Source organism: Carassius carassius, chromosome 19 (assembly GCF_963082965.1).
Source record: "Carassius carassius chromosome 19, fCarCar2.1, whole genome shotgun sequence".
In the NCBI taxonomy this organism is placed as follows: Eukaryota; Metazoa; Chordata; class Actinopteri; order Cypriniformes; family Cyprinidae; genus Carassius; species Carassius carassius.
Window position 1 is genome coordinate 5,221,236 of NC_081773.1, and position 27,622 is coordinate 5,248,857.

The 27,622-nt window shown below is 40.1% G+C and overlaps 1 protein-coding gene across 5 annotated transcripts in view; it reads right to left on the reverse strand.

Annotated features, from left to right (window-relative positions):
* The window catches only part of myo1b (myosin IB), an 84,060-nt gene that overhangs the window by 33,618 nt on the left and 22,820 nt on the right, over positions 1-27,622 (reverse strand). For all 5 annotated transcript variants that reach the window (XM_059499585.1, XM_059499589.1, XM_059499587.1 and 2 more), the window contains exons 4-7: positions 14,218-14,312; positions 12,396-12,500; positions 3,560-3,606; positions 735-798 (exon numbers count right to left, since the gene is read on the reverse strand). In XM_059499585.1, the coding sequence (XP_059355568.1) occupies positions 735-798; positions 3,560-3,606; positions 12,396-12,500; positions 14,218-14,312 (311 nt within the window). The remainder of the gene's footprint in view (positions 1-734; positions 799-3,559; positions 3,607-12,395; positions 12,501-14,217; positions 14,313-27,622) is intronic.

Genomic DNA, 27,622 nt, shown 5'->3' on the forward strand with positions numbered 1-27,622 from the left:
GTTATGTATTAGAGACTGGGCGTATTTTAAGTCACCATTCCTAATAATTTTAACTACACATTACTACTCAGTACTATACATGAACCAAATGCATGCGGAAAAATTTAGCTAAATGGTCCACTGGCTTCAACAGTCAAGAGCATGTGTGCCAAGCCAACTACACTGCTGGTCTGGTTTTGAATTTATTGAGTGATAGGCTCAGGGGCATATTACAGGAACCATTGCTATGGTGCTACGAAATAAGGACACATTCTGGATGGTTTGTGTGTGTATAAATGCAGCAGTTTCCCAAAACCCTCTCTGAGAGCACACAGCTGGGAGCTAAAGTAAAGACACAGCCACTTGAATAAAATTCTTAGAGAGGAAAAAAAAAGTTAAAATTAAAATGTTCTATCATCTTTTATTCTCCCTTGCATGTTGCCTGTGCACTTACATGTCCTTTCTTCAGAAAACCCAAAAGGAGAATTTCTAAAGAAAGTCATTTTGACTATTTTATAATGGTTGTTTTGTACATTTGGGAGGTTGACAGTCAAAATCACAATGTTACTGTATGGAACAAAAGCTGCATGAACATTTTTCTGACTTTTGCATTTTAGACATAATTAAACCGCATATGGGCTTGGAACGACATGAGTGAATAAATAATGACAGATTTGGGGTGGACTATTTCTTTATTTCTACTTGGGAAGTATTACAGGGATACTCCTTGCTTTCCACCTTGTAATTATACTCACAATTACTGATGACTCCACCAAGGGGGTCTCCTTTGAAGTCAAACTCGACATCCATGTACTTCCCCTGTAGAAAGAGAAGAAATTGTTAGCACATCCCATAAAAAGTGCATGGGTAGGTTAGTTGATGACATGGCTCTTTATTATCGTTTAAAATGGCCTTCCTGTGAAGTCAAAATAAGATATTACTAAGATGCTAAGGTCTAAGAAGCAATGGTGGCATTGCATCAAGGCCTTTGGTACTAATGGCAGGCTTGCTGCGGAGAACCACGTGGCTCTTTTGTGGTTCTTGGTGGTAGGAAAAGACGCATGACAACGAGGGCAGCGATCACTGCAAATAGGGATGAAATCTGAGCCTTCTGTGAGGCAAATGGGAGAAGAAAAAAAAGAATCCCTCAATTCTCCACACGCTGCCAATCATACATAGATTTGCAATGGAGTAATGGACTGCTGTGGGAGCATAGGCTTTTTTTTTTTACTGCTGTAATTGTAAGAGAAACTTTTTTGGTCTTTCTGTCCCTACACACTATTTGGGAAAGGAACAGTATGCCCAGTGTCTCTGGAGCCAGTTACATTTTTCCCTCTTTATTTATATCAAACAGCTCTTCAAAAAGGAAACCGCCTCAGAGGCTGCTGAATAAACTCCTAGAACTCCTACAGCACAGGAAGCAACAGCTGAAAATTACTTGTAACTCTGAAAAGTTGTAACAGTATAGCATTTGAAATGTGCTTTTATTGACATTTTTATTTGTAATAAACACTTCTCTGAGACCTGTTTTTGTCAGATATCTACTGTTTTTGTTGGATCAGTTACATATTTTATTTGCATGTGCATTTTATTTAAACCTCCTTTAAGTTTAAAGTTAAGTCATAATCCAAATTTAAATCTGAGTTTAAAGTTATGGTGCAACATGATTAAGGTTAATCTTACATATAATTTAAATCCATGGGTAAAAATGTAAACCTGCTTATTTTTTTTTTCAGGTTTCAAGTTTTGTGCAACAGAATTATTAGATAAACCTTCATTTAATCTAGATTTAAAATTAATCATTGCAAACCATTTAGCTATCATTTGAGATTTATATATATATATATATATATATATATATATATATATATATATATTTTATCACTATAAAATATAGGCTACTCAATTTTTCTCCCTCTTCACCAGTCACTAATTTCGGGATAAATGAATGAATTCACGTGTTGTAAATCAGTCTGTAGGACTACAGTTTCTTTTTTTATTTATTAATTTTTTTATGATTTTGTCTGTTACTCTTAGTAATAAAGGATGATAGCACAGCATTTTTTTCAATGCCTGTCTTCATGAGTTTGTCTGCATCCATATTGCATGTTTTCTCTCACTTGTAAAGTGCTTGCAGTTATATACATATTTTTAAATCTGTTTCACTGAGGTTCCAAATAATGGCTCATTGTTTTCGATATTACACCTAGAAACATGCATTCTTATGCACACATGCAAAGTATGTTGCAGCTGTTATTTCCATGAAATTATGTTGTCTTTGCTATTCTGTTACTAATAAAATAGTTTTTTTTTCACCGCTTGTCCTATTTTGGAAAAATCCTCAAATTGAACTTGAGTGGTTTTACCAAGGGAACTCATCTCACATGAAATTGAACCACGTCAAACATATTCTACCTGCCTTCCTGATATAAATTACTATGAATATGTATACTATGTATATTTTATGCCATTTTTATTATTTCCACCATATCTCTCACCAAAGCAACCATCCTAGATTATATGTCCTAGACAATATGTGTTATGGGATGGCCTTTGCCACAGAGGAAACAATGCTGCCTTACAATCCAAAATTGTACCTCAAAATGTTACCTATCAATATCTATATACTGTATCTATATCTATATATCTACACACACACACACACACACACACACACACACACGCACACATATATACATACATACATATTTAGGCTAGGTTTTAAAACAAAGTCACAGAAATAAATGGTTCATAGCAAAAGATTGTTACGTAACACACTGATTGTCTCATGTGGGTGATTGCAAGAGCTAGAAAGAGTGCACAAACTCAATTTTGACCCACGAGCTAGTAAAATTTAGATCTGGTAAGTTTTCCTGAGGATAAACGTCAACAACGACAACATTGCCTCAGCACTGTTCTATGTTCCCTGTTATGTAAACTGAACAGCACCTCTGTTGAACCTCTGAAAGCACACTCTGGACAATGCTGTTTGGTCTGACCTCTGTAAGTACACACTCTATAGCTCAGTATCTTTACTTTGTGTGGTCAGGCTGTGACGGACATCCGGAAAAGGGCCAGACTGTCAAAGAGCGGCAGCATTAAACACATTTGCATAAACAGAGATATTTAACTGTGCTAATCTCTGTGCTCTGTGCAAATGGCATTGTGGGAGTCTGTCCTCATGGACAACAGGAAAAAAAAGAACCGACTCAAAAGGCATCTGGAGGTGGTTGCCAGAGAGGTTACACAGATTTCTGTCTGAATCTTGCTATACGCACGAAGAGCAATCACTCTAGTGTTGCTGTGTCAGAATAGGGCCAGATGTGCAGCAGAACACAAAGCAAACCAGAAATGTTGCAGTATATTTTTTGCAAAATCAAACTCCCAAGAAAAGCATTGCATCACTATAGGGGTGGGTTGACAAAGTAATAGAATAATTTGCCTGTGTTCACATTACGGATCAAAAGTCCATGTTGATCTAATCTAAAGCAAACACACTCTAGAGGGAGGAGCAGCATCAAAACACTCGTAAAGTATTCTGTCAAAAAAAAAAAAAAAAAAAAAAAAGAGAGACACTCACAAATCGAGACGAGTTGTCATTCCTCACGGTTTTGGCGTTCCCAAAGGCTGCAATGGAATAACATGCAAGTTAGTCAAGCCAGATTCATTTAGCACTACATTTCTACTTTGACTGATGCAATCTTGTGGAAAAATGATCCTCTCAGGTGCATTTCATCATATTCACGGAGCATAAGATGGCCTAAAATTATGAATAAAAACAATTCCACATGTCCTTCAATAATGCGTCCATTTTAAACATGAATGAATATCTTCGTTAACTCTAATGTACACTGAATGGAATGTACATGTACAGATTTGGCAGATACATTTATCCTAAGCAGTTTATTGCATTCAGAATTTGCGTTCAAGCTTTACATTTTATCAGCTGAACCCATGACCTTGGCATTGCCAGAGTCATGCTTTACAGTTTGATCCACAAGCTAAACACAAATATGTTATGTTATGTACAAATAATAATGTTCTGCATGCATGAAATATCCAGATGACCTAATACATTTGCAGTATACAAAAAAGCACAATGCACAGAATAATGTATCCCATAATGCAACCTTCCACTTTAAGAAGTAGCTGCTTATAACCACCAGCATATAGTCTGCTCATTAGTAAAGCACATATCAGTGCCTTATTCTGCATGACCATATCTTAGATTCCTTATATATATATATATATATATATATATATATATATATATATACACACACACACACGGGTGCATCTCAAAATTTGAATATCATTGAAAAAGTTCATTTGTTTTGTAAATTATTTAAAAAACGGAAACTGTCATATATTCTAGATTCATTACATTTAATGTAAAACATTTCTAAAGTTTTTTTGGTTTGTTTTAAAATTTTATGATTAGAGTTTACAGTTCATGAAAGTCAAAAATCCAGCATCTCAAAATATTAGAATAACCATGCAAGGATTTGCAAAACAGAAATGTTCAATTTATTTAAAAGTATGTTAATTTATGCACTCAATACTTGGTTGGGGCTACGTTAGCACAAACTCCCCATATCATGGTCTGCAAACTACTTGGAAGTGGTTTTGGCACTGTTGGCAACCGCTAAAGTCCTATTGGAAAAGGACATTTGAATCTCCATTAAGCTTGTCAGCAGATGGAAGCATAAAGTGCTCCAAAATCTCCTGTTAGATGGCTGCATTGACTTTGGACTTGATAAAACACAATGGACCAACACCAGCAGACGTCACAGCACCCAAATCATCACTGACTTTAGAAACTTCACAATGGACTTCAAGCAGCTTGGATGCTATGCCTCTCCATTCTTCCTCCAGACTCCAGACCTTGATTTCCAAATGAAATGCTTAATTTACTTTCATCTGAAAAGAGGACTTTGGATAACTGAGTAACAGCTTCTGACGTTGTTTCTGTTTCAGAAGTGGCTTAGTAGCCCTGTTCCTGAAGACATCTGAGTGTGGTGACTTTTGATGCACTGACTCCAGCTTCAGTCCACTCCTTGTGAAGCTCTACCAAGTGTTTGAATCGGCTTTGCTTGACAGTATTCTCAAGCTTGCGGTAATCCCTGTCACTTGTCCACATTTTCCTACTCTATTTCTTCCTTCCAGTTAACTTTGCACATAATATGCTTTGATACAGCACTCTGTGAACAGCCAGCCCTTTCAGTAATGACCTTCTGTCAAGTCACCTTTATTTATATAGTGCTTTAAACAAAAAAATTGTGTCAAAGCAACTGAACAACATTAATTAGGAAAACAGTGTGTTAATGTAAAATGACAGTTAAGGGCAGTTCACCATTGAATTCATCATTCATGATGTCATCATTCAGCTCAGTTCAGCTTAAATAATATCTGTGCAATCAGTTGCAATCAGGTCAATGAGATCGCTGTAAATGAAGTGTCCCCAACTAAGCAAGTCAGAGGCGACAGTGACAAGGAACCAAAACTCCATTGGTGACCGAATGGAGAAAAAACCTTGGGAGAAACAAGGCTCAGTTGGGGGGCCAGTTCTCCTCTGGCCAAGTCACTCTTCTGTGACTTACTGTACCCTCTTTGTAGAGGGTGGCAATGATTGTCTTCTGGGCCACTGCCAAATCAGCCCCATTATTGTTGTTTTCAAAGAGCAAGAGATACCTGGGATTTATACTGCATGTATGGTCTTTTAATGAAACTCAAATGTAAATATTTCAATATATTGAGACACTGGTTTTTCCTGACTTTCATCCTCTAATCATCAAAATAAAAATAAGCAAACTTTTGAAATGTTTTATATGTAATGAATCTAGAATATATAAAAGTTAATAAAATGTTTTACTTTTTTAATGATATTATTCTATTTTTCTGAGATGCACTATATATTATCCTTGTTATAGAAACTCTATAGTATAGTCTATAGTCTTTAGGATTTGTTAATTGTCACAATATCAGGGAGTTTTCATGATTTTCTTCAGGTCTAAAGAACCTTTTTTTCTATTATAAAAAACGATGGGTTACTTAACGTAATCCCGGGTTCTTTGATAACAGAGTGAGGTGTTTCACTATGGGAATCGCTTTGGGCGTGACCAATTACGGTAGCTCCTATGCCACCACGTCTGTCTTTGACAGACAGGTCGACCTGAGATCAGGCTCCGCCCCCACCTATATTACTCAGGTCGACCCCTACGAAGTCATTCAGAGAGATTTCTTCCCGTTCCTATGCAAGGAGGGAAGTGTTGGTGAAACACTTCACTCTGTTATCAAAGAACCCGGGATTACGTTAAGTAACCCATCGTTCTTTTTCTAACTTCGCTTGGTGTTTCACTATGGGAGATATAGACCACTCCCAGATTGCAATGTACACTATACCAATCATATGAGACTCGACGTGCTGGCTCCTAACACTGTATGAGCTAAGGATGGCTCAGACACATTCAGTCTATAAAATCGCACAAAAGTGTGTGGTGTGGCCCAGCTTGCTGCAGCACAGATCTCCTGGACCGAAACGCCCCTAAGTAAGGCCCATGACGTCGCCATGCCCCTAGTGGAGTGGGCCCTTAAGCCCTCGGGAGGTTGGGAACCTCTGCATTCATATGCTAAGGAAATAGCTTCTACAATCCAATGGGACAGTCGCTGACGTGACAATGGCTTCCCTTTGTGAGGAGTAGCCCATGACACAAACAGCTGATCATTTTTCCTGAAACCTGCTGTCCTTTCTACATACACACGAAGTGCCCGTACAGGACACGAGGCATTCAACCTCCTATCCTCCGGAGAAGAGAACGGAGGAGGGTGTAAAGCTGCAAGATCCGTAGTCTGACATCTATATGACGAATCCACTACTTTAGGTACGAAAGCAGGGTTAGGGCGAAAGGAAACCCTTGTCAACCCTGTAGAAAACTGCAGACAAGACGGGCTGACCGACAGCGCCTGTAAGTCACTCACCCTCTTAGCTGACACCAGCGCTAACAGTAGTGCTGTCTTAAGAGAGAGAAGCTTTAACCCTATAGTTTCCAACGGCTCAAAAGGGTGTTGAGAAAGGGCCTCTAAGACTGTAGACAAATCCCACAATGGGACCATTCGCCTGGCCACTGGCCTCTTACGTCGTGCCACCTTCATAAATTAACTTATTAAAGGGTGCTGACCTGCTGTCTTGTCACCAAACCCCACATGACAAGCAGATATAGCTGCTAAGTATACCTTTATCGTAGAAAAAGCTTTCCCTTTATCTAACAGATCCTGCAGGAAACATAATATGTCCCTCACTGAACATTGAAAAGGGACAATATGACTCCGTCCACACCATTCTTCAAAGACTCGCCATTTATTACTATACAGTGAACGAGTGGAAGAGGCTCTTGCACTCTGTATAGTGTGTATGACTGATGGGGGCAGGCCTGCTGCATTTAAATTCCACCTCTCACGGGCCAGGCCCAGAGAGCTATCCTGTCTGGGTGAGGATGGTAGATTTCCCCCCCTCCGGGGAGGGAGGGGCCACGGCTGACCCGATAGTAGTTGAACTATCTCGGCCACCCAAGGTCTGGATGGCCAACGCAGGGCTACCAGTATCAGTGACAATCCCATTTCCCTCACTCTGGCTAGAGTGGGTGAAATCAGGCTCAGAGGGGGAAATGCATACAGCAGAACATTTGGCCATGGGTGGGCTAAAGCATCCACACCCAACGGTGCATTTCCGTCTGCCAGAGAGAAGTACAGAGGACATTGAGCGTTTTCCTGCGAGGTGAAGAGATTTACGACCGCCTGGCCGTATCTCTGCCATATCTGCTTCACCACCTGAGGATGAAGTTTCCACTCTCCGTACAGAGGATTTCCTCTGGACAATAAATCCGCCCCCCTGTACAATATCCCTGGAACATGGGTTGCCCTGATGGATAAAAGCCTTATGTCGCACCACACAATCAGCTCTTTTGCCAGCTGGTGCAGCTGAAGAGAGCGTGTGCCTCCCTGTCGGTTGATATAAGCAACCACTGTGGAATTGTCAGTTTTCACTAAAACATGCTGACCCCTGATGAAGCTCAGAAAATGTTTCAGCGCTAGAAACACTGGCAATAATTCCAAGTAATTTATGTGTTTGTGAATCAGCTGAGGAGACCAAACGCCGTTCACAGCTCTGCCCATCAGCGCCGCTCCCCAGCCCTTTAATGATGCGTCCGTCGTCATAGTGACTCTTGATGACACTGCCCCCAAGGGAATCCCCGATCTGAGGGTCGCGGGGCTTTCCCAATGTCTGAGCGCTCTGACGCACGCATAAGTCACTCTCACCTGTCGGCTGAGATGACGCCGAGAACACAGACGCGCGACCCAGCGCTGAAAGTCTCTCATTATTAGAAGTCCCAGCCGTACTACAGATATCACTGAAGCCATTAAACCCAGCATTCGTAGGCACAGTCTGAACTGGACAATTTTCCCCGTCTGAAAACGGGAGAGACACTGAGTGAATGACGCGATCCTCCTCTCTGTCAGAGTGACTGGATACGAGAGGGAGTTTATACTGAGCCCTAGATATTCTGTGTGCTGAACTGGCTCTAAGCGGCTCTTTTCCATGTTTATTCTGAATCCCAAGCTGTCGAGATCCAATAACACCATGTCTGCGTCTTTGATTGCTTGCTCTTTTGACGAGGCGCATATCAGATAATCGTCTATGTACGACAGTATTCTTATCCCCTTGTTTCTCAACGGGAAAAGTGCTGCTTCCACACATTTGCTGAATACTCTTGGCGCTAGAGACAGACCAAAGGGCATCGTCTGAAATTCATAAGCAGTGCCTCGAAATGCAAACCTGAGATACTTCCTGTGAGACGGGTAAACATCTATGTGAAAATACGCGTCTGACAGGTCGACCGTCACAAACCAGTCGTTCTGGCGGATGGCTCGACAAAGTGTTTTGTGTGTCAACATTCTGAATGAATATTTCCGTAGGTGCTTGTTTAACACACGTAGATCTAGAATTGGGCACAGAGATGTGCTCCCCTTCTTTGGGATCACAAAGTAACGGGAATAAAAGCCCTGACAGCTCACTTCCTTTGGCACTACTCTTATGGCTCGTTTGTCTAAAAGAGTGTCTATTTTGGCCGTCAGGACGCGAGCTGATTCTCCCTCGGCCACTGAGGCTATTATACCATTGAATCTGGGTGGTTTCATGGCAAATTGAAGCCTGTATCCCCGTGAAATTGTGTTTACAACCCACGGATGAGCTGCGCATGTGCGCCAACTGAGTATGCAAGCCGAGAGAGGTCCCCTGTATACTTCCCCAACGCAGGCGCGCTTTGATGACGTCATTACCGTCTCCGCACTGACCCCTTTTTGAGACGCGCGCGCTCCCTCCAGCGGAGAGGCTAGGGATACACATCCCAATGTTTGGATTTTTTTGCAATCTATCGCCCTCGGCTGTCTGCCTGGCTGCGATAGTGAAACATTTATTGTGTTTAATGAGTTGGGGGATCCTATCGCCCTCAGCCTGTGGCCTGGATGCGATAATGCATTTTTTATTAAACATTCCCCTGAACTGATGGGCGTTTGAAAACCCCGTGTGAGTGCTTGGTGACACTGGAGAACATTTCGAACTTGATTGCTTATAGCTGGAGCCCTTACTGAACTGAGAACAACAGGGCTGGACCTCCTCTTTCTCTTTGTGGGCGGAGAGAGAAGTGAAGGGGAACATTCGCGTGTCAGGTCGCACGCTTTTTCTTCCGATCCTCGGGGTGGGGTGGGCGGTTTCTCGCCGCCGCGGCCGCAAATGAATGTTTCCCCCAGGGTCCGGAGCCATCAGATCTCGGACGATAGCCAGATTGTTGTCCGCTGGGAGGTGGTCTCACACTCCTAGCTCCCGTCTGTCTCCCTCTCGCCGCAGCGGCTGCTGCAAAGCCTTGCCGTGCTGGCTGAGAGGGTGGTCGCGGTGTTTGTTTGGGCGGTTAACAGAGGTTAAAAGCCTCGTCCTCCTGTTTCCTGAGGGTGCTGGTTTCTCTCATTTTCTCGAGAGCTGGTCCGAAAAGGCCCTTAGTTGGTTCGAACGCAGCGTCCATCACCTCAGCTTTTTGAGCGTCGCTTAATCCAGACAGGTTCAGCCATAACGCTCTCTCACCTGAAACGGCCAAGCCCATAACACGGCCACAGCCCTGAACAGCGCCACGAGAAGAGCGGAAAATCAGGTCATTTACCACACATATCTCGTCCCAGAGAGCTGGGTTCGGCACTCCCGTTTCTAATTGTCGCCCCATCTCCTCCAAAATCTCCGCCTGGTACGCTGACAGTAAAGTCACCGCGTTCAGCGAGCACACTGACTGCGCCGCATACTTGTACATCCTCTGATAGACTGACGCGGTCAGACGCTCCATTTTGTTCGGCAGTGAAATTTGGGAAGAGGCAGAAATAGATCGGCGATTCGGATGGAGGTGATAGGCCACTGAAGACTCTATCGCTGGGGGTCAGGCCAGCCCCAGCTCTCCCATCCCTTGGATCTCAAGTTAAGAGCATCCCTTGGTCGGGAGTTTGCTCTTAAAGGGGCTACCCCAATGGCGGGACATCTCCTTCATGAACGCCGGCACGGCGGGTAGGAGTTGTCTCGTTGTGGTTTGAGCAGGCGGAAGCCTTTTCCCGTCATAAAGGTCCCTCTCTGCTCCTTCTGAATCCTGGGCCGCAGGCCACGCTAGGCCTAGTTTAGCCGCGGCTCGCTTGCATACCTCGTGCAGGTTACTGTCTGCCTGAGAGCCAGCGTCAGTCACGCTAGGAGGTCTCGACTGCTGGACGGGGAAGAGAGCGTTGTCTTCCTCCTCTTCTTCGTCCATGTCCAAGTCGAGGAGGTCAGAGTTAGCATCGCCCTCTGCGTCCTCGTCTCCCGGCTCCTCCTCCTCGTGTGAGAGAAGGCCATCGAACAGAGGAGGCATATCCGGGGATTCAGCTTCCATCATCTCAGCCCAGCTCGTCGTGGTAGCTCGCTGATGATTGTTAGCCTTAGTTTTCGCGATGGCTCCAGTCAGACATGGGTCCTGCTGGCTAGCCACCGCCACTCTAAGCCTTCTCTCTAAAATTTTAACCGGCAATGACGCACAGTGAACGCACGTTTGTGGGTCCACAAGCGTCGTTTGAGCGTGCTTAGCGCCCATGCACACGATGCACATGGGATGGGGATCCCTGCCCGAGACGGTTGCTCCACATGATGATGGACACGGGCGGGGTGCGGGTTCCTTCTTCGACTCATTCCCTTTGGCGGGGGTAATGACTGTCGACATGACGGCTGGAGAGAGGAGTGATTCGAAGACTCGTCACAACACGTTAGTCCGATTGATGGTTCACAGGGTAGTTAGCCCTTTTCACGGCTCGCCCTGACGCGTAAAGCCTACGGTGGCTTGACACCACTGAAAATCCTACCGTCATGATAACACGCGATATTCTGAACAGAATAGCTCGCCTTGACGCGGACACTATTCGGTGTGACACTCAACACAGTCCCAATCCAATCGACTGATGTCGCGTTCGGTGGCGAAAACCAATGACGGCCTGCCTGTTGAACAGTTAAGCAAAATCAGCGACAAGGTCGGACGTGCTGAGAGAGCTTGTAGTCCCTCACGGGAAGAAAGCGAGAATGACTTCGTAGGGGTCGACCTGAGTAATATAGGTGGGGGCGGAGCCGGATCTCAGGTCGACCTGTCTGTCAAAGACAGACGTGGTGGCATAGGAGCTTCCGTAATTGGTCACGCCCAAAGCGATTCCCATAGTGAAACACCGAGCGAAGTTAGAAAAAGAACCTTTTGTGCAATTTAAAGTTTTTTAAAGGTTCTTAATGGAACCAAAAACGACAAAGAATCTTTATTATTCATTATTACGACATTATATATATATAACACATTTTTTACATTTTCCTTCTGAACACAATCTCACTATATAAAATACATATATACAGAGAGTCTATGGTAGAGAAACATGCAGCAGGAAATGTGCAGGACCCCCAGAGTGGGGCTCATTACTTCCAGCAGCTAAACTCTCACAGATGTGGTACTTCACTCTGCTCTGAGTCCTGCTGCCAAGAAGCACTGGACATTCCTACTTCATCTCCATCTCATTGCTTATGGGCATTTCCTGTTCATGGCCCCACATAAAAACACAGCTGTCTCATTGCCAACAGGGACCAAGATGCTGTTTTTGCCCTTTAGTTGAAAGTGGGACGAGATTATGGGAACACTCATATGATCTAGGTCTTGAATCATCTACTCCCAAACTTGCCTTCAAGAAGGTGAACCTGATACATTCAAGCACACTCCATGTCTCAGTTTTAAGGCAAGACAAGTTACCTGAATCTCTTAAAGATGTGAAACTACATATAGAAAAGGTAATCGGTGCAAAAACAGAAGATGTGGAAGACTCACCCTCAAGCACAGGATTGGACTGAAGCAGCTGCTCCTTCACTTTGTTCACCTCCTGGCCCTTCCCACACACTGCTGCCACATATGACATCACAAACTTACTAGCCTCTGAAAAACAGACCACAGAAGAATGAGGTCAGGGGTCATCTTCTAGACGAGACCTCACCCCAAAAATCCCCTTTACATCAACTCTACCCATCCTCCAGGGAACGAACGCCTTTCCCACCTCACATGAGAACCCAGACTCCCTCATTCTTTCAAAGCCAACTATGAGATCAGCCGTTTAAAGAGCTGATACTATTAATTATGAAGAGATGACAGAACAACTCATATATAAGGGAAAGCCTGTGTGTCAATTTCAAGTTTGGCAAATATAACTTTAACAAAAAAAAAGTAATACATATATTTTCTAAATTTGTTCATTTAGTAAATAAAAAAAATAAAAAATAAGTGGAATAGTGTAAAAGCCTGCCATAATTATGTTAAACTAGTGATTATCATTATTATTTTTATTACCGTTCAAACTCTGTTTTAGTTTTTACATGGAATGATTTTAATCTACTTGGCACTTACGGCTGTGTAAGATTTATCTCGTTCGACGCTTAATGACTTTCTCATGTCTGGACCTGAGAGCAGTGACTTGTGCACAGAAGTGCAGATATGAAATGTTTTCTGAAGGGAAAGACGCCCACTTATGTTTTAGAGATTTATGGCTATTTTTGGATTCTGCTCAATTCACAGGACTTAAAGTATGAAATATTTTGATCAAGCCTAATACATGAAGGGATGGCAGAGCGATAATCAAGCAGATAGAAAATAATGCTATAACCCCTCATTTCACATAGCTTGAACACTGAATAAGTGAGCACAATTTCATTTATTTCTGAGCAGATTTTCATTAGTGCAGAAAAGCATTTTGAAATTAACACTGTGTCCTTGACTAACAGTGAATGATTTTCATATCTCTTGCTCTGTAGTCTGCAGTATGTGGATGTGGATTACCACAATCCCCATGTATCTCATTGCCTTGACTGTTGGATGTCCTGGTTTTCAATGGTTGGCACAGTAAGATGCCCATTTTAAACCAAGAGGACTCCAGATTTGTACTGCTAAATGGCTGTGGTTTAACATCAGCATTTGTAAAGTAATAAAACAGCTTCTTCCAAAAGAACATTATAGAGCTGAGCTGACATGAACAAACTCGAACACATTTTCAGTCAGAAAATCACAATATTATACTCGCATGCAAGATGCAACTTGCAATTAAAAAAAAAATTGTGTTTATATTACCTAATTTTTAAATCTGTAGGTCATTCATTGTTTGATCATCTCTACTTGGTCTAAAGCAAATGTTTCTTTTGTAAAGACTGATAGGCAGGCACAACTTAATTACTCAACGTTTCTAAACAATTAGCAACTTGCTATTAAAACACAAAGGAAAAGGTCTCGAAAGGGAGAATATGAAACTGCATCCGTAAGTAAACTCTGGATGGGAGCCGAATGAAAACACTAAATACAGTAATGACTGGCTAATAAATTATCAGAAACACAGCACCTGCTCCCCATTTGTAGATTTTGATCTGAGTCCCAACGGCAGATGAACAGTTTGACATGAAGAATCTAAATGCATTTTTGAAAAAGCTCCAACACAGATGGACTGCACACTTCAAAGAGGTATGTTAGTCCGCAAAACGAATTTAATCAAAATCATTACTTCAGATTGTAGATTAATCCAACTTAAATATATCAAAGTTGAAGCATCACTAATGTTTAATTAGTTACTGATTAGCTTGACTCGTGTTTAAATATTTTTAAGTGGTCTTACCCGTTTTTCCTGCCCCGCTCTCTCCAGTGATGAGAATGCACTGGTCTTTATCTTGATCCCGCAGGGACCGGTAGGCCTCATCTGCCAGAGCATAACTGAGAAGAGAGAGAGAATATTCAGGTTTTAAAGGTTTGACAAAGCAAAACTTTTATTTGCAATTAGGCACCTGTCTTCACTCTTCTACTCAATTTGTATAAGCAATTTACTTTCACCATCTAGACCTTATAAAAAAAAAAACTGATGCTAAATTGAGAGCATTTTGCTATACGCTTTGATAAGAGGATAGGCAATGCATGGTTTAGATTTGGGAATCGTCAATGACTGTCACACCAGTGTATCAGTAAATTCCTGGAAAAACTAGGAGACATACATCCTTTAAACATAACTAAATATTGTTCTTTCATTTAAACTTTGAAGTGTATAGCACTACTAATTCACATGCACATTAGAATAGACTTTTGAAAAGGCTAGGTTTAACTATGCATGAGTATATGGTTAGTTGTATTTTATTATTTGCATGTACCATTGTTTTCCCCTACAGTGCTGATCTTTCCTAACATACCTAGATTCCATTTTTCAGTCACAACCCTCCAGCACATAGTCAGTTGAATCATTCTGCTTTGCAGCAAATTCATTTTTTATTGATGGAGGCATCAGTTGTGGACAAAAGAAATTCCTCAGTGTTAACAGTCTATACTGGGGACCATTACATTTGTGTTTTTATTCTTGATCGAGAACGAACGGGATATAGCTTCTGAATGAAAAGAGTCAGTAATTAGAATCATTCTCCATAAATTCCAGGACAGTAAACAAAAGAAAAGTAGGTCATATGATTCTATAACCCAGTGGGCACTTTAACAATGATGTAATTGTAAATGATTCATTTGAGGAAGAAAAAAAAATAAAACATCAGTCTCAGGGCAGATTGTAGGTCAGTAAATGTTGCAGTACTGACTGACACTCTTCCAGGGTGAGTGATCAGCTCTAAATAAATTGGACTACACACTGCCTAAAAACAGTGCTAATTTCAACCCATTTTATTCCACCTCCCAGTTTCCTCACAGTCTGTACTTTTCTGCAATCATTACTGAGGAATTTTCCAAAACCACCACTAATAATAGGTCTGATTGTGAGGGAAATGTTGCATGTAGTTCCCCTCCTCTAAGACGAATAAAATTCTGGACTGATCAGCTTCATGGAGAGCTAGTGGTATACATGTGTACGACAAAACAAAAGCTCCAGAACAATGATAGCAGATCCAAGGTTGATTGGAATATCTTGCTTTGATGACCAAATGATTCTTAATGACCATGACAAAAGCCATCTCTGATGTGACATGCATACATTTGGATACTTAAGCTCTAAAATGGGTCAAAGACATGCCAGGATTTTTTAGCTTACTGAAATGGGTAAATAGCTCAAATGAAAGACCATATTCCGACACTATGGCTCCAAAATCTTGCAAAATGCCTACACAGATCAAGCATTTTAAGGCATTGTAGGCTGTTCCAAAAGTGTGTAGATAATTGTTACATTCTAAAATGCCACCTTTTGGTTAAATCCTAAAGGTGTGGTCACATTGCCAAAACTGACAAGAAAAGTCCATTGTCCAATATAGCTATGTATGAAGTATCTGTTACTTTAATACCACTTTCAAACATAGTAGCTTTACATTGGTCAATGCAACAAATTTTTCAAGTTGAGATTTTTCAAGTTCATCTTGAAATGACTGCATTCACCTGCGGAAATTTGGTGTGCAAGCTTAAAAGTGACCACACTTTTATAAAAACATCCATTTAATGAGGTGGAAAAACAGTTATATAACAGTACAGGTTAAAAACAGTTTTATCAATTATTATACACAAGTTTTTTATGCTTTGAGAACTGCATTGTAAGCCAACTGCAAAATGTTTATGCTAAACTCTTGTGAATTTCCTCTGAGATTTGTATAAATAGGGATATTTGTATGGCACATAAAGCTGCCTTTGTAGAGGGTTTCAAATCAGTAACATATAAAGTAAAAGGGTTTTTACTCAACTGCAACAACCAGCTGTATCAGACAAACTCCTATTGCCATGAAGCTGCCACACATCGCTTCTAATTTGCAAAAACTGTGTACAGGACTCTTAATAGCTGCTTTCACTCCAAATAAATATTATACTCTCATTAAAAAAAAAAAAGAGTAACTCCAGTCAACAGTCTTTTTGCAAACTGCTGTCAAAGCAGCTCACTAGGTTGGGAACAATTTTTTATATTATGAAGATAATGTACTAACACAAGTATTACTATTAACACTACAAACTATATCTTGAGCAGAACAGACTGATACACCAAAAATTGTAACCCCCAAAAATATAGAGTCCATCTGATGGAGGTTTGGGCTCTGGGCGGAGGCCTGCGAGAGACTTGCGAGGAAAAGAGGAGAGTAGGAGAGCCAGAGCGGGCATGCGGCATTACATCAGCACAGAAACGTGCACGGCCTAGATAGCAGATGTTTGAGCTTTGTGAGGTGGCAAAACCAACACAACTTGAACAAAAGAGAGGCATAATACAGTTATCCTAACCCTGACAGAGGGCCATGAAAGGGGTCCCATTGTAGGAAATTTGCCAAAGTGACAAATCTAGACCATTGTAATGCTTCAGGGAGTCACAGCATGCATTGCAAAACCATTTTTTACACTGGCGAAGGGTCCATGTGAAAATTAATAGTTTAAAATCTGAATATGAATGGAACCTTAGGCCTCTGCAAGCAGAGCAACAAAAAGAGACAAAAGAACTCTCCCAATAACAAAAGGGAGGAGACGCGTGTGTGGTATTTGTCCCGATCCAACTTTGAGCTAAAACTGAGCTTTGGTTTGCACTAAAAGGCCAGGGAATCATTAGATCTTCATCTTCATGCCCTGCCTGGAGCCACACCATGTGCAGAGAAAGAAGAAATTAAGAGTAAAGTGAGAACATCTGCTCTGTGCAATCGTCACAAGGTTAGGAGAGAGGGGTCAGTTTGAGTAGTCTTCTCTACAAGAGGGAGTGATTTCTACAATATGCAAACTTCACTCTGGCTGATTTAAGACTTGGTGAGATGTAGTAACAAAGGACCAATGGGAACATTACAGTAAGGAGTCCATGGGCTGTTTGCCTGAAGAGCCACATCTGACCAGGAGCTTCTTGATGAATGGAGGGGAGGGATGTCCTTTAGCACATGGCCTACATGAACCATAATTTCAGCTTTCTTTAAGGTTGCGGTAAGGGCCAAAGCCGCAACATAAGGCACATGGCATAAAATAGAATGTTGCTACCACCGATGGCCCTGCTTAACAGGGAAAACGAATCACAAGGACAGGAACACCCAAAGTATAACCGACATCAATGCTGTTAATGTACAGAGCTGGGGGCAGGACAAACTACACAGGAGCCAAATAATGAATCATGCCTCAGCATGCTGGACAGCTCGCTACACTAGGATAGGATATCCGTATGTGTTTCTGAATGAGCCACAGTGGAAGTAATGTTTTCCTGCTTGTGGTGGAGTGATCATGGACTCCGTTGGAACAAACAATGGACCACGGAAGCTCCGGAGTAGGAAGGCTGAAAAATGCAAGTGCATTCAACCAGGTGGCCACAAACACCTCAGCTGCTTCTTGAACAAAGCTATTGCACAGACTGCAGAAGTAAACAGACACCGGATGTGATGCTTTTCCATATGGAAGAAGTGAAATAAGACTATGTGATTCTTAAATGGTCAATATAAGCATGTTTGCCCATAAACCTTTTCCAACCAAATCTGAATTTGAAAATATTAGGAGTGTGATCAGAGGACATGACTGTCCAATAAAAAAACTTTACTTTTACTATTTTTGGAAGTGGGTGTTTTAACACAAGAGTACTTGCACATGTTGTTTCTTATAAATGTATAAACAATTGAGCGCTAGAGACCTATATTTGGGATCCCCCTTCCATTGGCCCCTTCACACCCACAGAAAGGAAGAACAAGGGAGTGAGTCGGTCTGTTTTTAGTCACCCAAAACCGGATGACTTTACTGCTTCCCTCTGTCTGCACTGACTCAGCTTTCCTGTCGTCTGCGCTCTGTATGTTCTCTCACGTGTCCCACATTTGTCCTTTGAGGAGACCTACTGTATGGAGACTTACATTCAGGCCCCACTCCAAAACCTAGCAAGCTGTCTGTGGAAAGCATTTTTAGGGAACATGTAACCAGTTTTTTTTTGTTGGGAAAGTGCAACCAGTTTTGCATGTATCCTTTGGGTAGATGGAAAATCCAGAATGAATTGTGACGAGCTGAGAGGAAAATAAAAATTGGATTGGACTTTCCTACTGTATGGCAAGGGGGAAAAAAGTATATAAAAAGAGCAGCATGACTGAAATATTTACCAAGTATTCATAAAACGGTAGGTGAAAAGTATCCGGAAGATGTACTCCTTTCACAGAGAATCTGAAGTGTGAATCTGATGGACACTCTGTGAATTTTAGCTTAGCAACATGCTAATAGCAAAAGGTATTGAAATCAAATGCATATTTAGTTACTTGTGCATTTCTAGTATAATGGATTTTCCAAGATTTACTAGATTATATTTTTTTTTCCAAAATTAAGTAAATTAGTATAATTGATATATATTTTATTTGTCTGCAGACTGTGAATTTTCTTTAGAGCTCACAATGTGTCCTGGGATTGCGTTCTCAAAAGAACATGATTCAGCCTTGGATTTTAGCCAATGCAAGTTATTTTAGATACATTTTGGAATAGCCTATTATAATACCTTAATTTGCTGTCTAGGCTGTTATAAGAAAGCTTTTGGTGATACACAGGAAAACGGATGAACTAAAATGTATTCCATTCAAAACAGTTTTAGAGGTTTTCGAGGTCTAGCACAAACCTTCATGTGTTCTGGTGTCCTGATGCCCCACAGAGAGCACATCCTCTTTAATTCATTCACTCTCACTCCTTGGGGAGAGCTTATGGCTTTCAATATTCAAAGTTAACCACAACCACAGACTGGTGGTACAAAGAAAGAATAGATGAACATGCCACATAAAAACACATCACTTGACATGTCTCAATAGGGGGACTTGACCCAAGTGTGACCCTCAATGAATGAAGAGCTGTTGGGGAGGCAAGCAGTCTCCACGAGACGACAAACCATGCCATCATGGCATAATTTAGCTGTGGCCAAGGGGAGGCCGTTCTACACGAGCCAAAGCTTGTTTATCCAACCTCGTGGCAGGAAATGAGGGAGAGGGATTGTGAACATGCTGGGAGAGGGGTCACCTTCACATTCTGAGAGCCAAAATAAATACAATTATGGGGTGCAATATGGTTATTATATAATGGTCATAACTTAACACAGTATAGTATGGCTGACTACCTCAAAGGTCGCTTGCTTCTACAAACTTTATAGAACATCTCATAGGAACAAATTAGACATTTCTGTAAACATTATGATTTAATGAAATGTTCTCCAAGTTGACATTCTTATGAAGAAAGCCAAGGTCTATTTGATGAAACGGTTACATTATTACAATGTAAAACTGAACATTAATGTTTTAGAGAAAGGTTAATTAACTAATTACAACAGCTAGCAATTAAACACATGGCTGGATAGATTCATTTTTAGTTTGATTCCATGAGTGAACAATCAAGGTCAAGTGTTTAAGTTGTGTAGTCACTACTGAAGCTCTGAGAACCCAAGGAAAGTCAAAGGAGGAATGGAAACAATGAGAAAAGCAAAGACTGGCTGAGGTCAAGTTCATGACATAACATAGTTTTCGACATGTGACCATTACAGATCATAAATCAACACAGATCCACGCTACTTTAATATATGGAAAGCAGTTAAGCAATCATATTCAGCTTTCATGGATATGTTGTGGTGAACAGACATACTGTAATAACTACCCAACTTTCTGGATTCTGGAATACTTCAGTCTGATTAGTCAATCACAGAATTCTGCAGGGATTTATATATATATATATTTTTTTACATTGAAAGAGTAGATCTTTGTTGCGAAGGAAACTACACACAGTTAAATTCCAATTTTCCAATTTTTTTGCATTTCCAAATTATATTTAGGTTAACGGTTTTCCACATTAAAAATATAATATAATGTGGACTGATGTTTAACTATATTTACTGACCTAAGTGACAAGCATAGGACGTGCAAACATTGTTATGTGCATTCAGAGCCAGAGCTATTGATGATGGAGAAGAGGTGATTTAGATATAACACAACCTGAGCCAGAACAAACAGTGTGGACATGTTAAAGCCCTCATGCAACTCTCATGCAATCCCATAGAAGGGACTTTCCAGTTGGGAAGTGAGCATTTTCTCCCACTATATCCTAATGGCTTCCTTTTTCTTTTCTTTTTTTTGACTTACATAGCTTTGAATTGTAGGCAGTAAATAATGTAGGGACAGAGGCAGTTTGCTTTGTGTTTCACTGGCAAAGGATGAGGGTGGGTGGCCATAATTACATGAGAAGAGAAGCTTTGCTCTCTACCAAAGAGCATGCCTACCAACGCAAAGTCCAGAGTTCATCTCTCTTTGTGCTAAAAGCCACTGCTGATAACAAATAACCAGGATGACACACTCAAAAGTCCATGTGAATGTTAAAAGCTGTTTGCAGACACTTGTTATACAATATTACCTGCAAGCATGTGTGGGATGAACATGAACCTGAGTCACTTGCAACTTACAAAACAGTGCTGAATTGATTGTAAAGAAAATAATTTGAAATAAATACAAAAACAGACTTTTATGTCCTTTACAGATGTCTTACCACTTTGTCTGTGATTGATTGGGTGATCAATAATGTAGTCATTTTCTGACATTCTCACTGACACAACAAACTGAAATGGTACTGCACAAACCCATGCAATTTTACATTTCACAGCGTAGGGACAATGTTTTTTTTTCCAGTAAAACCCTGGATCGTAAAGGGATTCTGGGAAAGCAAACAAATGTAGTGGCTATGTAAACAGCAAAGGTAGCTCAACATTTCCGTATTGCCTACATCCTACAGCAGCTGAAGAGACAAAATGTGGTACTGTAGGTTTTCCACATGTTTTGTCATATATATATATATATATATATATATATATATATATATATATATATATATATATATATATATATATATAAACACATCTCATGATTTTTTATTTATGCTGTTGAACCTAATGCACTTTGAACATTGAGAGTAATAATGCACATAATGCAACTAATGTCTATTATATGGACTAAAAACAAGATACTACATCCCTCTTACCAGCAATTAACATTTTCTGATACACCATTTCTACATATGGTCTGTCAATGAAAAATAACTTTAGGTTTTGTCTTTTCACAGGGGGATTTGGTCAGGTTTAGCTTTAATATTTTATTTTATTAATATTTTTCTTAAGTAGACCCTTGGGTTTACTTAAGGAAAAAAAAAAAAGTAGTATTTTTGGTTGACATGTTTTAAGCACTCCAATAATTACATCTTTGCAAAGCTGCATTTGAAAAAAAATAATGTAGTAGCTCAAACGGTTAAAATCAGACTGAAATAATCAGATATCTTGTTGAAAATAAACTTCAGTTGCTCATCTAACATTGGGACACTTCAAAATAATCTTTAGAGTTGTAGGTGCTACACAAAGCCAAAAACAGCACAAGACTACGTGAACTTTCTAAACTTGCAATACTTAATAAATCTACTGAATTTCTCTTCATTTGACCCCTTTAACCGGCAGTTTCAGCAAGTTTGTGCCAGTCTGGAGTTTAGGCATAGGCGTGATGAGAGCAGCAGACATCTGGCCCACACCCTGGATGAAATCGGTCTCCTGTTTCCCAAATGTGTGCGAGATGTGGCAGTGAGAGACCAAGTCAAATAAAGAAACGTCTCCCACACAACACTGAAATTTACTATTCTGCAAAGGGATGTTGTGATGACAATCTGCTACTGGTAAAGATGATACATCAGTCCTGTACTTTACATCTCTTTCTCTGCCTATAAAGATAGCCACACAAAGAGACACACCCTACTCTACAGTAGTAAAGGCTAATGTTATAGTACACAGATGATCAACACAACATAAAAATACACAAATTACATATACACCCGGACTGGCCTCCAAGTAGGAGCTAAAGAGCCTGGATAATATCAGCTTGAATGCCTGTTTTGAATCTTAACGAAGGCCAAACCGCCTTAACCAAAAGGTGCCACACAGACATGACTCATTTTCAAGAAAACAGAAAAGTCTTCTAAAATGGACCTCAAAAGATTAGAAGGTTGGACAGTTCACCCAAAGATGAATACTGCTTCACCATTTATTCACCCCCATGTTGTTCCAACCCTGTACTTCAGGCACAACATTTTAGGCAAAACGTTTAAGTGATATTTTTGGGAGCATGATCCATTTACAGGGTCGTGCATTTAGCATTTAATGTTTGATTTGGGACTTTTATTTATTGAAAAAGAAAACTGGTTAATGCAAATCTAAAATAATGGCTGTGAGACATCCTCCAAGTCATAATCTACTTACTCATGATGACCAGTCGGTCCCTCTAATAAATATTTACAGAAATCTAAAGACAAAAGCTTCTGTGATGAGACACCTGAGTGCCCTGCATGGATGAATAGAGTACATCTTAAAATCCCCAGGTGTTTGGAGCTCAGTTCAGTCAGGCTAAAGTACATGCACCCAATCACAAGCCAACAGAAGTATCCATGGCTCAGCAAGACAAAACCACGAGAGGGAGAGGTGAACGCTGCTGCCTGACCTCCTGGCCTTTTGTGTCTGCTCAGCATCCTTCAGCAGGACTCAAATGCTTTCACGCAGGTCCTGTGTTGAGAGTGAATCCATAATCCACTGTTCCATCGTTCGAATAGAACTAATGTCTGAAGTGATAAGAAAAACATTCAAAATGTGCAGAGCAGTTGCTGAGGACACTTTGGTTAAATAAAATTCTTGATGGAAACATCCCGGAAAACATAAAGTAATGTCCCCTATGTGTATGGATCAATACCAGCGCTTTGTGCTCAAACGTCATCTCCAGACAGAGTAAGTATCATGCATTGCCCAAGGCTAATGCTGCTAAAGCTACCATTATCTCTGCCTGTTTTCACTGGTTTTGCCCTCACATGCTACCAGAATGATTGTAAAAATTAAAGTGGTAGTTAAAAATTGCATATGAAAGCAATGTAAAGTCGACCGCTTGAATACCTCAAGCTCAATCACAAATGCGACAAAGTTTGTGATGGCATGCAATGACACCATGAGACCAGCTGTCGCCATTTTTATTGTACCGTCCTTCCACCAGTCTATGTAATTCATAAATACATATTTATTATGCATAATACATTTATATGACTGACTTTTAACCAGAGTATGTTTTCTGTAAGGATAACAGGCTTGTACTTATAGTGGAATATTTATTTGCATGTCGGAGCGTGAACTCTTAAAGCTCCGTCCTCTTCTGAAAGGGGGCTAGGAGCACAAGCTAATTTGCACTTAAAGGCATTTAAACAAAAATGCATCGTTTTGGCTCATACCCTAAAAGTGCTGGGAACATTTGAGACATTTTACATTAAGAATTGGCATAATATGTCACCTTTAAAAAAAATATATTCCAGTTATTTATTTATTATTGTGCACAGTGTTAAATGTTTCCTAGGAAAGAATGGCCATATATATATATATATATATATATATATATATATATATATATATATATATATATATATATATATATATATATATATATATATATATATATATATATATATACACAATATTAATAAGTACCTTTAAGGTAATAACATGTATCAATTAGTGGCATATAAAGTACGAAGATGTACCCTTTATATCTTTTGTACCTTATGGTACCACCCCAGCATCAGCTTTGTTACTTTTTTTTAAAGAAAGAAAAGAAAAAGAAAAGAAAATTGATTCCCTGAGCTGCTATTTGTGTGCCGGACTGCACTATCAGCAGGGTCCATTCTCTCTGCAAACAATGCCCTGGTGCTGCTCAGTAGCAGAGAGCTGAGAGGTCCCATTACATCACTACACACAATGTAATACAATCCACCCCCTGAGATGCAGCAGCTCAATCTGGGAATGACACACTGACCAAAGTCCCCATCTGCAACACCCTCCAAGACCCCATCTTCCAGAACGGTCATGAGGATAAGCACCTGCCACCAACTTTGTCATGCAGATTAATAAAAAGACCTTCAAAGCCAGGCGTGGACATTAATTGGCTTATATGATGTTTAATGTCAGTTTTTAATGTGATGAATGCTGGCTACTGTCCAAGGCAGGGCGACATTATGGCTCTGTCCTAAATCCAGCCTAATTGAAGTGAACCCCCTTACCCCCATTTTTCCATGAAGATTTTGAGGGAAAACTGTAACTGGATTTCAACAGAATGGATTTAAACATTTTGAAATGTGTTCTGCAGGTGCAGATTCAACTCATATGTAAGCGATTTGGAACACACTACAAAAGACGACTACACAAACAGTGCTCCTCATACAAAGCACATCATAATTATTTATAATAGAGTCTACTGTTAGCATATGCTAAGCTAACTGCATTGGTGCAGCATAAAAATACACAAATATTAGTTGAAGTAGTTACTTAATACCCTAAATACAACTGTAGATTTGGAACAGAGCACATAAATATCACTGCATAATGGCTACTCATTGTGTTCCTCTCTAATCAAACACAATTAGTGCTAATAGCCTGGAACACAGCTGCAAACTCTCACTACAGCTTCTTTGGGATGAGCAGTATTGGGTAGCAGGTGCGAGCAGGCCCACAGCACACAGAAGACCCCAGAGGAAAGAAAGGGGCCGCATAGTCACTACATATGTGAAATGAGAGTGTTTTATAGATGTCTGGAGAGACAATGGTTGTCTAAAGCATTTGGCAAAGCTCATGCATTTAATTAATGCTCAGGTAATGAATCATCAAGCCTGCTGTGGGATTTTTCGTGTCTAATCATCTGCTTATTAAAGGAATAGTTCATCCATAAACAAATGTTTACTGACCTTCATGTTGTTCCAAATCCAAAATGCTGTTTTGTTCTTATCAAAAGGAGAAATTGAATGAACCTTTATGATGTAGCTCTGTCATATGAAAACCGTTAAAAACCAAAACTGTCAATCTTCAAAATTAAAAAAATTTATAAATACAATTCATAGTAGTAGTCGTATACCCAGTATATTCCAAGTCTGAAGATATACAATAGCTTTATGTGTGAAGGTTTTTTTTTTTTTTTTAGTTCACATTCACTGATGATTTTTCTTTTTCCGCCTCAGAAGATCTGTAGCCTTTAAAAACTCTTTAGATTAAAAAATAATAATAATAATAATAATTAAAAAAAAAAAACTATGAACTAAGTATAAAAAAGAGCTTTGTGACAGTACATCAAAAATCTGGTTTGGAATGCAACTGGGCAGAGAAAACATTTTAATTATCAGGAGAACTTTTCCATTAAAGATTTTGACTATACAAAAATTATCATTACTAACAGATTATACTGATTTGTGAAAATAATTAGTTGGTTACAGAAGGCTCATGGTCTTCTAATGATTCTTGTTGGCTCACAGTTTCTTAAAAGAAAAGGAAACTTATAGGCCCCAAATTTGCTTACGATGGATGGATGGACGGACGGATCTTGCTTTTCTTGGCATTGCTGTAAACCATACAGTACAGTATGTGTTTCTGAGAACACTTTCAGGCCTGAACTATGAAAAGTTGTGTTTAGAAAAGCTAAAAGCACAATGTGTTGAACACATGGGATCGCGTTCTTGCATTAACATCAGAAAGAGATGTCATAAGGTCCATTAAAGAGACTGTTCACCCTTAAAAAAAAAAGAAAAGAAAAAAAGCACGCACACACAGACAACCTCATTCACAGTCTGACTCCAGTGAAGCACTCTTACCACACACAGATGGCCACCAAGCCAAAGACAGCAGAGCAGTGTGAAACTCAGTCTGTTTGGAAGGGAGAGGTAACACCGGGGCTCTTGAACCACGTGCGGCTGCCAGAATGAGGCATTTCACACTCATCCTGGGTCATTAACTAAAACAACCTCAACACCAAAGTTCAAGCTCACATTCCAGCGGTCAGAGAAGATCCAGTGCAGAGCATTTCCAAACAACATATCTAATACAGTTTCAGCCTTCTGATGACATGCACTATTTATCTCCACATACACGAATTTGTTTTGATGACACTTCTCTGAACATTTCTGAATGACGACAAATGAATCATATTCTGAACAAAGTAGGCCTAGTCTAGTCAAAACTAGTTTAAGTGATTATTATATTAATGATATATTCACAATGGTTGCTTAGATTTTGTTTTCAACAAAATACTCTCAAATTCAAAATTCACAACACAGAAAAATCATAACCCAACCAAAATCGGAAGTGAATTAAAATAATATATTACCATTCCGAGTTCTGCTCCTTTCTTCTCTATGAGATGTCAGACTGTCCTGATAACAAACCTCTTGTGAGGGCACATAGCTATTTTTAGGATATAGTTGCAACCAGCAGTTGTTTGTCACCTCCGGTGAGTGTCTTTAAAAACATCACCATTTGCAGTGATTTGTGATCATGGTGGTCTCAGCCACTTTATTGTCTCCATGGCTTTGACCACCTCTAAAGCTCAGCTGCCAGTTGCAACAAACTCTTAATGTTAAGAAAACTTAAACAATTGATTGTTTAAATTAAGAGGCGGGCATATCAGCTCTCAATGCCTCAAGCACATCTTCACACTCTAGACTCTTCCGGTCTTTAATGGAAACCAAAAACACACTGCACTATTACATGAGTCAAAAACAGCAATAATAATGTAGTCTTAATGAAGGGGAGTCATTGCATGGTTCCATCGAAGTGGTGTACAGTATAATTTAGGGGTAGCTTGATAATCTTAAATCAAAAACGTAGATGACTTTTTAGTAGAATAAGCAGACTTTGGCTACTTTAACTACTGCTCTACTTAAAGTACCTTAACACCACACACACCATACAAATGCCAACCAGACTGACGTGATATCCGTCCAGTAATCATATCACACATGGTCTCAATGTAGAGCAGGCACACTCAAAACTGTCATTATAAACCCCTAAATTGAAAAGCATCTGTTAAAATCGATAAGGGATGGATCACCATGGATAAGAAAAGATGATTAGGAAAGGACACCTTCCAAACTCTGTCATAGTCTCATCTTACAAAAGATCTACCACACAAAAGCCTAAGCAGATGGCCTGACTTGGAGATTAAGATAAACTTATGGAGTCTTTTACAAAGACCTCACTTAAAAAAAAACTCACAATCTTTGAGGAGGACCTAATTAAAAGTGACCTTAATCCAAGACTCTCATTAAAGATG